At 40.0% G+C, this 9,921-nt stretch overlaps 1 protein-coding gene across 8 annotated transcripts; it reads left to right on the plus strand.

Moving 5' to 3' along the window:
• Nucleotides 1–860: 860 nt before the first annotated feature.
• Nucleotides 861–8,168, plus strand: ZNF572 (zinc finger protein 572). Of its 8 annotated transcripts, none has more exons than XR_011466797.1 (3): nucleotides 861–3,300; nucleotides 7,537–7,609; nucleotides 8,123–8,168. XR_011466797.1 is itself a non-coding variant. In XM_070382468.1 (3 exons), the coding sequence occupies exons 2-3, from the start codon at nucleotides 3,222–3,224 to the stop codon at nucleotides 5,489–5,491; spliced, it is 1,590 nt and encodes a 529-aa protein (XP_070238569.1). In that variant the 5' UTR covers nucleotides 861–1,815; nucleotides 3,189–3,221; the 3' UTR covers nucleotides 5,492–5,546. The 8 variants fall into 8 exon arrangements, 5 of the variants coding, with proteins under 5 accessions (XP_070238569.1, XP_005909978.2, XP_070238570.1 ...); XR_011466798.1 differs by lacking the exon at nucleotides 8,123–8,168 and having other exon boundaries at nucleotides 861–1,226; nucleotides 3,189–3,300; nucleotides 7,247–8,116; XM_070382468.1 differs by lacking the exons at nucleotides 7,537–7,609; nucleotides 8,123–8,168 and adding an exon at nucleotides 3,981–5,546 and having other exon boundaries at nucleotides 861–1,815; nucleotides 3,189–3,300.
• The last annotated feature ends 1,753 nt before the right edge of the window (nucleotides 8,169–9,921 follow it).

The following is a 9,921-nucleotide window of genomic DNA, read 5'->3' on the forward strand; positions in this document are numbered from 1 at the left end:
AAAGAGGACTTGGGAACCAAAAAGTACTAATGTGCTAAGAACGCAGAGGTCATTGATGATCTTAGTGATTTATTGTTTTTCACTACAGGAGAAATGAGTTAAAAGATGAGTTGGAAATGATAAAATGGAAACGTCAGGCGTTAAAAAATAAGAAAGAAAAACTGAAGGACTATTTGGGGATGGTGGTGGGAGAGTCAGGAGTTTAGTTGATAGTGTAAGGATCCCATGAAGGTAGGAAGGAAATTGACCGGTACTGGAGGGCTCCTTTAAAATGCGAAGGACCAATCCGCTGTTGTAATTGGAGGGAAGGAAGAGATGGTTGCAGTGCAGACTTAGATTGATGCGGGGAGATGAAGGGATTGATTTCTAGTTTCTCTGTAATGAAAGAGGAGAGTCTGTTTCACCAAATATTATTCATAACGTTGCCTCTATAAAACATATAAAACAACAACGTAAACTAGTTGTTTTATATGTGGATGGATGCCTTCGCGCCCTGTTTCACAGATGGCTTAAATATATACCTCCCAGTTCACAGCGGTGGGAAACAGAGTCGGCGCTTAACAAATACTCGCTTCATTTTAATTCCAGTGATGATGAGAAATCTGATGATGCCCCGATGGCAAGGAAAAGTATCAGCTCCATCTGGTCCCCTGTTATAAGGTACCTGATAAATGTGAGGGATGAGAATCAGAGTCGGCAAACGTGTCCACAAGGAAGAGGAATACCACCGGCACACTCCTTCTTGTCCGGGACCCTAAGGGTTAAGATCAACGAGAGCCAGCCACCACTGTTTTCTAGAGAGGCTCCATCAAGCCCACTGTGGGAGAAGAGGGAACTTCCTGTTTCTGACTTCCGGGTTTGAGAGGTTAGGACCTTAGGTTGGTGGGGTCAGAAGTAGAGTGGGCTCCTAATTCCGGGCCTGCTGGTTGTGCGGGGCGCCTTGTATGTAGCCCCCAGAACAGTGAGTTCCTTCTCGGGGAGGGGGACGGAGCCGAGGGTTTCGGGCAGGAGGAGCGGAAGCTGCGTCGCCCAGGCTGCAATGTTCATCCTGCAAAGGACTGCCGCTGCTGTGAAGGGCGAAGGCCCAGCATCTCCAGCAGCTCGGGCCACCGCGCCTCCCTCCCCTGAGACGTCCCTGAAAGGACCGTGTCGACTGGAGACGATCTGTTCCCCTGGGACTCACCCGCAGTGTACCCGACCTGTGCTCCCAGCCGACGCTTTTTAAAGCTAAGCTTCAGAAATTGCATTTTCTTTGGGAGTCAAGCCGAAGCACTGCCCCGTGCCTAATCACCTTTTTGCTCTAGGCAGTAAAAACAGCCTTTCTCTGCGGCGTGACATCTTAGGGACAGCCTTTTAATACCAACTGTGGCCTTAAGTTTGCTACCGTTTTGCTGAGCCAGTGTTCCTGAGGGCTCCTCTGTTACCAAAATTAATAAGTTTCTTAGCAGGGAAAATGGTAGCACGGGTATCTTAGGTAGACTAATGCTTCTTTTGTGAGGACTGCGATAGAAGTATGTAACTCCGATGGTAAAACATACTATTCCATTTGAACAACTTTTTTTTTTCGTTCAGGTGTATGGTTTTTTTCCCTACACAAACATTGGACATACTTGTAATTTAGACAAGTTTCATATATATATAGAAGGTGCTTAGAGAATACCAGCTTCTTTTGATATAAGGTCTAGGGATATAAATTGGTTTTCTAAAAATGCAGTCAATATAGGAATTCCCTGGCAGGCCAGTGATTAGGGCTTGGCACTCTCATTGCAGGACCTGGGGTTCAATCCCTGTTTGGAGAACTAAGATCCCTCGAAGGTTTGTGGTGCAGGCATTAGGGGAGGTGTTGGTGATGGAAGTCAATATATTACAAAATAAAAGGCCTGATCATTTGCTGGTTGGAATTATGCCCAGTTTCTGCTTTCTTCTCTAGTTGTTTACTATAATAGACAAGAGTATTAAATTCAGTGTCCAACGAATTTGGGACTGAATCCTGCTCTACCATGTTCCGGTTGTGTGACCTTGGGAAAGTTTCTTAATGTCTCTTTTATTCACCTATAACATGCTGGTACCTGTTTATACAAGGCTTTCCTGAGGGCTCAGTGGTAAAGAATCCACTTGCTAATGGAGGAGATGCGGGTTCTATCACTGGGTTGGGAAGATCCCCTATAGAAGGAAATGGCAACCCACTCCAGTATTCTTGCTTGGGAAATTCCATGGGCAGAGGAGACTGGTGGGCTACAGTCCATGGGGTTGCAAAAGAGTTGGACATGACTTAGGAACAACAACAGCAATATTTTTATACACTTCAGGGAGCTCTTGAAAGAATTACATGAGAAACGTTATGTGTAAGGTATCTGGTTCACTGCATGACATAATGGGCAGTAACAGATTGAAAAGTATAAGTCTTTTATTTTCTATGTGTGTGCCTTCTTTTAAACTCTCATTTTTCTTGAATTGTGCTATTTTTTAATAATCCTGAAATGGATGCCGAGTCCATATATAATTGCCTTCCAGTCCCTCAAGTAGGTCAGGGGTTGTAATTGGGTCCAGAAGATAAAGCTTAGGCTGAAAGGGATTTTGTGATTATGATAGTAAGAGATAAGGAAGAGGTCCCTTGTTAGCCTCCCTTTTATATTTAGAGATTATTGGCTGTAATTATTTTAGCTCTACTTTGTCTTAATTTATTATTACTAGTCAAGTAAATCCTAACTTTTGTTTAAAATTAACTTCAAAGGTTTCATCCTTCTGTCAAGGATCCACTTATTCTTTGTAAATGAAACAGTTTCTCTTTAGCTGCTTTTTATACCTGCATATCAATTCGTAAAGTCTTACTATTGATGCCTTTTCCAAAAAACTACTTCAGTTTTTCAACCACAAGTGTTTCTGAGTTCCAAGTGGACAGTATTAATATTTATTCTATTTTTAAACCTTGATCCTCAGACTTTATTGCAAAGGTTTAATTTTTAAATTATTTCCCTGGGAAAGGTAAATTGGATTAATGCTTAATCCTAAATAACTTGAATCTGAGGTTAGATTATCTGAAAGGATTTTCAAAAGCCCATGTTTCTTATGTTCAGTATGGTCTGCAGAATATTAAGTGCTTAACAGCCGTTGTGTTGCAATGGTTGGAAGGAAGGAAGGAGAAATGTTAACAAATGCCTTTAAACATAACTTGTTTCCTTCTACAGGATTTCTGATCCCTAATCTGACTGATCATTGTGATGGAACAAGAGCAAAAACTATTGGTCTCAGATTCTAATGGCCTCACAAAGAAGGAGAGTTTGAAAAACACTGTTACAGGTGAGACATCAAGAAGATCTGAATCCTTTAGGAATTTGTTTTAAGACATGCTGTAGAATGTATAGAAAAATCAGGGCATTAGAATGAGACAGACTTTGATTTCCCTGGTCTGTCACAAGCTATGAAAACTCTTTTAGCCTCAGTTTTCTCATCTTTAAGAAAAGTGAATGATAATATCTGTCTTGCATATTTTTTTAAGATACTGATACACTATATGCAAAACTACCATTCTTAATAAGTAGTGGGTATCATTGCTATTTCTTTGTTTGCTCAGATTTTAACTAATTTTTTTGTCTAGTTTTTACCTCAGATAGTGTTCTATTCATTTTCTCTCTTTAAAGTCTTCTAGAATAAAATTCAGTGAACTTATTTTTATTAATATTTTGATATCCACCATGGCAATTGGTGAGAACTGACCAGACACTTCATTACTGTTGTTATAAATATGAAAAATTCACCTGCTTCTGATGAACACATTGAATAAAAGAAGTAAAACTAGCTGTAAACACTTTTTTCTCCCCCCAACTAATAATTGTTTAATATTCTTCTGGAAACACTTTAAAAATCTAAAACATTTTACAAGGTTTGAGTTTGTTATTCCCTCTCTTCCCCTGTAATTCAGAATTTCTTCCCCATGGCAGAGACTAGGGAATGTTTAGAGTATTTGTTTATTCCTGCAGGAGATGAAAGTAAGAATAATTTGAAAACTGTTCAGTTCAGTAACTCCAAGGCAGATAAAGAGAGAGCCTCAAAATGGTCTAGAAGTGATGGCCCAGAAAATTGTAAGGATGAAGACACAAAAGAAATACTGTTGACAGGGTCCCAAGGAGGTAAAACTGAACGTGATGATTCCTATGAGAATGATAGCAACTTGGGGAGTCAGAGAAATTGTACAGAAAAAGAGGAGGAACAACCCAATCACTGGGGATGGAGCCCAGGAGACCATACCGGGCCTGCTGGCCAGCAGAACCCATCCTTTGGGGACAAACCCTACAAATGTTCTGAATGTTGGAAAAGCTTCAGTAATAGTTCTCATCTTCGAATTCACCAGAGGACCCACTCAGGAGAAAAACCTTACAGATGTTCTGAGTGTGGAAAGTGCTTCAGTAACAGCTCTCACTTGATTCAGCACCTGAGAACACACACAGGCGAGAAGCCCTACCAATGTGGTGAATGTGGGAAAAGCTTCAGCAACACTTCCCATCTTATTATCCATGAAAGAACTCACACGGGAGAGAAACCCTATAAATGTCCTGAGTGTGCGAAGAGTTTCAGCAGCAGCTCTCACCTTATTCAGCATCACCGATCGCATACAGGTGAAAAACCATATGAATGTCCGGTTTGTGGGAAATGCTTCAGCCATAGTTATGTGCTTGTAGAACATCAGAGGACCCACACTGGAGAAAAACCTTATAAGTGCCCCGACTGTGGGAAGAGTTTTAGTCAGAGCTCTAGTTTGATTCGTCACCAGCGGACACACACTGGTGAGAAACCCTATAAATGTCCTGAATGTGGAAAAGGCTTTGGTTGTAATTCTACTCTAATCAAGCATCAGAGAATACATACAGGAGAAAAACCCTATCAGTGTATAGAATGTGGGAAGAATTTCAGTCGAAGTTCGAACCTGGTTACACATCAGAAAATGCACACAGATGACAAAACCTATCAAAGTTCTGAGTATGAAGAAAGTTTGAGTCAGAACTATAGCCTGATAGAAGAATGCAGAATCCAGCCAGGAGAGAAGCCATATAAATGTTGTGAATGTGGAAAGAGTTTTGGCCTCAGCTCTCATCTCATAAGACATCAGAGAACGCATACAGGAGAAAAACCTTACAGATGTTCTGAGTGTTGGAAAACTTTTAGTCAGAGTTCCACCCTGGTGATTCACCAAAGGACACACACAGGAGAGAAACCTTATAAATGTCCTGACTGTGGTGAGTGCTTCAGTCAGAGCTTTAACCTTATCAGGCACCGGAGGACCCACATGGGAGAAAAACCTTACAAATGTACTGACTGTGAGAAATGCTTCAGCCGAAGTGCCTACCTCAGTCAGCATCGGAAAGTTCATGTAGGAAAATCTTTTGAGTCTCCTGAAGTGGAAGATTTTCCTCATGAATGGACTTGGAAAAACTATTCTGGGGAAATAGCACTCATCCCTTCATTTTCAGTCCCAAGTTCATCTCCCTCCTGAGTCCTAAAGTCTGTTTCTTTTTATCAAAAATTACAATTAAGATGTTCTCAGATCACACTGTTGTAAAATTTGTTTGGTTTGTTTGCCAAAACATGTGGGAAAAGTCAACTTCCCAGCTTAAAGGTTGGGAAGACCCAGATTATCAGGTCACCAGATTTGCCCAGTGAGAGATACTGCCAGTGATGGAGAGAAAGAAGAATATTTTTTATTTAAGGTAAGACAATAATAGTTTCAAAGGAAAACATGGAGAGAAATCCTGGGAGACTAAAGATGAGATTGTCATTGAATCTTATTTCCTGTTGCCTGACTGGGTGGTGACAGATCATTGCTGTCCTACGGGTTTGCCCAGAGAGAGATTTTTTTTGAACAGATAATGTGATCTCCTGGCTGTTTTGTTGAGTCTTAAGGAAGAGAAGACTAATTTTTTTCAAATATGTTATTTGCTGAAAATTAGCTTTTAGAACTGCATTGTTCGGTGCAACAGCCACTAGCCATATGTGGATAGTTAAGTTTAAATTGATTAAGATGAAATTTAAAATTGAGTTCTTTAGTCATGTAAACCCCTTGCTGAATGCTCAGTAGCCACTGGGGGCTACTGTTTTAAATATCACAAAAAATTCTTTTGAGATCATCATTCTTGATGGTTCTTGTAGGAAATGTGCTCTGGGGATTCTGTTCTCCAAGAGGAATTACAATATAGTCTAGGAGTAGATAGAGTTTTGAAGGCACTAGGTCTAACGGTTCACTGTTTTGATGATTGTATGTTTTAGATTCAACCATCTCAGTTATCTAGAGATATGATCCCATTGTCTTGGCCAAAGTCAGATTAAGAGATAGGATTCATAATTCTGTTTTGAATTTTTCTGTCAAGTGGTCCTTTTCCCTCAGTTTTCCTATTATATAATTCTTCATCAGATCAAAGTCACTGGGTTCTTTTTCTATTAATTAACTCATTGAGTCTGAGCCAGTGTCCAGGGACAGTTTGCCGCTGGGGCCCCAGATTCCTAAGTTCCAGTCTTGGCAGTTTGCTTTTGCCTCTTGACGTACATGGTGTGTGGATCTGGTAACCAAGACACTATTCTCCCTGTTCATTTGTTCAGTGGGAATGGTGTGTTGTAAAGGATTAAGATATTTCCTCTGTCCCCACCTCCATTTTTTCCTGCCACTGTAAAAAGGTAGATGTGTATAGGAAGGTCAGGACTTGCCCAGGATTTCATCTCTTGTTTTTTTGTGAGTCAAAAATATATTTTTTGAAGAATAAGTAGAAGTGTATATTAGGAATGTGGAGCCAGAAGGGGCCAGTTACAGCTGGGGCAGAGGGCTCTCTGTGGCTGGTGGGTAGCAGAAGTCCATGGGGATTTTCTTCCGTGACTGTGATGCACCTGGTACTGGCAAGGCAACTGTGTCTTTTTATATTGTTTGGGATTTAAAAATGAATCAAAGCTGATAGTTAATGGTATTCAAGAAGTCTTTGGGGGTGATTTTCTGCTTTCAGAAAGGGGGAAAACATTTTGAGCATCTTTGGCTTTAGTGTGACCTCTGACTCAAGCATCCTGTTACCTTTATATGTTAGGCAGGGTTACCCCAGTTGTCTTAAACTGTGGTATCTGAGGATAAGTGTTTACAGTATTCTTTTTCTTTTTTAATTTATTTGTTTTTTAATTGAAGGATAATTGGTTTACAGAATTTTGTTATTGTCTGTCAAACCTCAACATGAATCAGCCATAGGTATACATACAGTATTCTTTATCGCAGACAACTGAGAGTTTGATGTTTGATGAGAGTCTGATTAATGATCAATTGCAAAGAAGTAGCTGTTGGGGTGGTTCACAATCGTGGAGCCCATTATGTGTGGCAAGTAACCACTCTGAACCTGGTTCGTCATCTGTAAAAAAGAGATAATGTCTACATTGCACGGTTTTGGTAAGTGTTAAATGAATGTTTGCAAAGCAGCTAGCACAGTGCTTAAAATATGGGTCTAAATAAATGGTAATTCGTTATTATTAATTGAAACAAATTGAAAAATATCCTCCATACATTTTCAGAAGCAACAGTACAGTCCCAAACTTCCTGCTTGTGGATTCTTTATGATCAACCTCAGGAACCCCAAGGAATAAGGTATTATAAAAGCACAAGATTAATGTGTTTTAAGTCTGCAGACTGTTGAAAGCACTTTTATTTGATTTGGCTTATTGAATTTTGTTGTTGTTCATGAAACAAAGGACTAAGTTTAAATCAAGAAAGAACAAAACAGCAAGTTCAGTTTTAGTTAATTTGCATCTGAAGATTAACAACTGTGTAACTTGTGTCCTATTTCTGTCCCACACTGTGTTTTATGACTGCCCACAATTATACAAAACCTGCTTCACAAACCTTGATACCTGTAGAAGCATATATGTTCACATTTTAGATGGATTTAGATGGGCTTCATTAGTAATTTGGCAAGAATCTCTTTGAGTTGAAAATTCAGAAAACCGAAGAGAGATTTGTCACTTAACAATGGAGAATTTAATGTAGTCAGATGTAATCCTATTTGATGCCTTTGCCTCACTTTAATGAGTCAGCAAATAGGTTCTTTGTTTAGCTCCCCCAAAAGTAAATATTCTCTGTATTTTCTGTTTTTCTTGCCAGCACAAAGGATTCAGCACCTGAATAAATAAAGCATTCTTATTAACAAGTGATGTTTCATAGTTTCTTTTTAATTAAAGAGAAGACTACTTCCTGTATTCATTTTTTCCTACTCAAAGTAGGGGCTTAGGTATTTTAGCCCTACAGTGGGATGGGGAAGGTCATGTTGATGCTTATATTCAGAGATGTAGCAGGGAGCTCGCTCCCCGGTTGCTTTACAGCCTACCAGAAATATGCAGGTGTAAATCTCTGTTATAGTACCTGAGAGAAAAGTTTGCTTTCATTGTTCTAAGCCATTCAAGTTTAATCTACCAGATGGTCTTCTCCTTGATGCTGTAGAAGTTTCCTTACTGATGATGAGAAAGAGAGGATTATAGTCTATGTGACAATTGCTCCTATACATTAATCCCCACCTTTGCCAGTAATCATTGTAATGACAAACTCATTGCTTTTTATTCTGTATTTGAGTTTGTGTAATTCCTTTCAAGCAGCATAATCATTTGTTCAACAAAAATTTACCCGATACCTAATATGTGTTTATCAGAGGTCATATAGCAGTGGGAAGCAGAGGTAAGGATGGACTAGTAGAAGGAAAATGTACAGCCTTTTGGATAACTCCTTTCTCCTTGGCAGTTCTTTATGCTTATTATGTTGACCCATCATCAGATTTAATAATTGGATAGTCTGATGACCTTGAGATAACTATAGATCAAAGTGGGTTAGATTTGCTCTGAAAATACAAGCTTGGTGAAGTTTGACACAATACTTGTTTTGCATGTAGTAGTGCTTATTACTGAGTAGTTGTCATGTGCTTTTATGTTTTATGCTAATGTCCTAGAGTATGTCCTTCCAGGATACATGTTTCTACTGGACTGAATTCCTTGAATCAGAAGGATTTCATTTTTGTAATCCTAAAGCCTGACACAAAACCTGGCATGTGAAGTGTTTATTGATTGGTTTTGGTTGAGGGATAAAGCTCAACCAAACCTTTACCAATGGATAAAGTCTACTGAGTTAGGCTGTACGTGCTCAGCATGCCCCCCGTCCCTTTAACACCATTGCTTATCCAGTCCACAGAAGCTGGGCTGGCTTGGAAATGAAAGTGACTGCCTTGGGAGGCTGGGTCTGTCATCACGCTAACCCTAGAGGACCCTAAAATGTCCCAGTCATTCAGAATCCTGTAAGACCTTGGGCTTCTGTTTCATACTGTCTAGGAGAGGTTTACAGAGAAGGCGATGGCACCCCACTCCAGTACTCTTGCCTGGAAAATCCTATGGACGGAGGAGCCTGGTAGGCTGCAGTCCATGGGGTTGTGAAGAGTCAGACACGACTGAATGACTTCACTTTCACTTTTCACTTTCATGCATTGGAGAAGGAAATGGCAGCCCACTCCAGTGGTATTGCCTGGAGAATCCCAGGGACGGGGGAGCCTGGTGGGCTGCCATCTGTGGGGTCGCACAGAGTCGGACATGACTGAAGTGACTTAGCAGGAGAGGTTTAAAGTTTGTTTCAGCTTCATGTTTCAGTTACTTACTATCTTTGTACTATCTTTACCTGTAAGACATGGTAAGCAGTGAATGAGGTGAGGTACATGGCATATCACGAATGTTAAGGACATGTTTTCCTTCCCTGATCACCCTTAATTGCTCATAATTCTGCCAGGTATAGGCTCTGATCATGGAAATGTTTAATCATTTCTTGGATTGACTGTTTCTCGTTTCTAAAATAAAGATATTAAGAACATTTAGTTCATGGGTTTGTTACAAGGATCTGAGATGATGGATGTAATACGCTTGGTGGTG

Source organism: Bos mutus, chromosome 14 (assembly GCF_027580195.1).
Source record: "Bos mutus isolate GX-2022 chromosome 14, NWIPB_WYAK_1.1, whole genome shotgun sequence".
NCBI lineage: Eukaryota > Metazoa > Chordata > Mammalia > Artiodactyla > Bovidae > Bos > Bos mutus.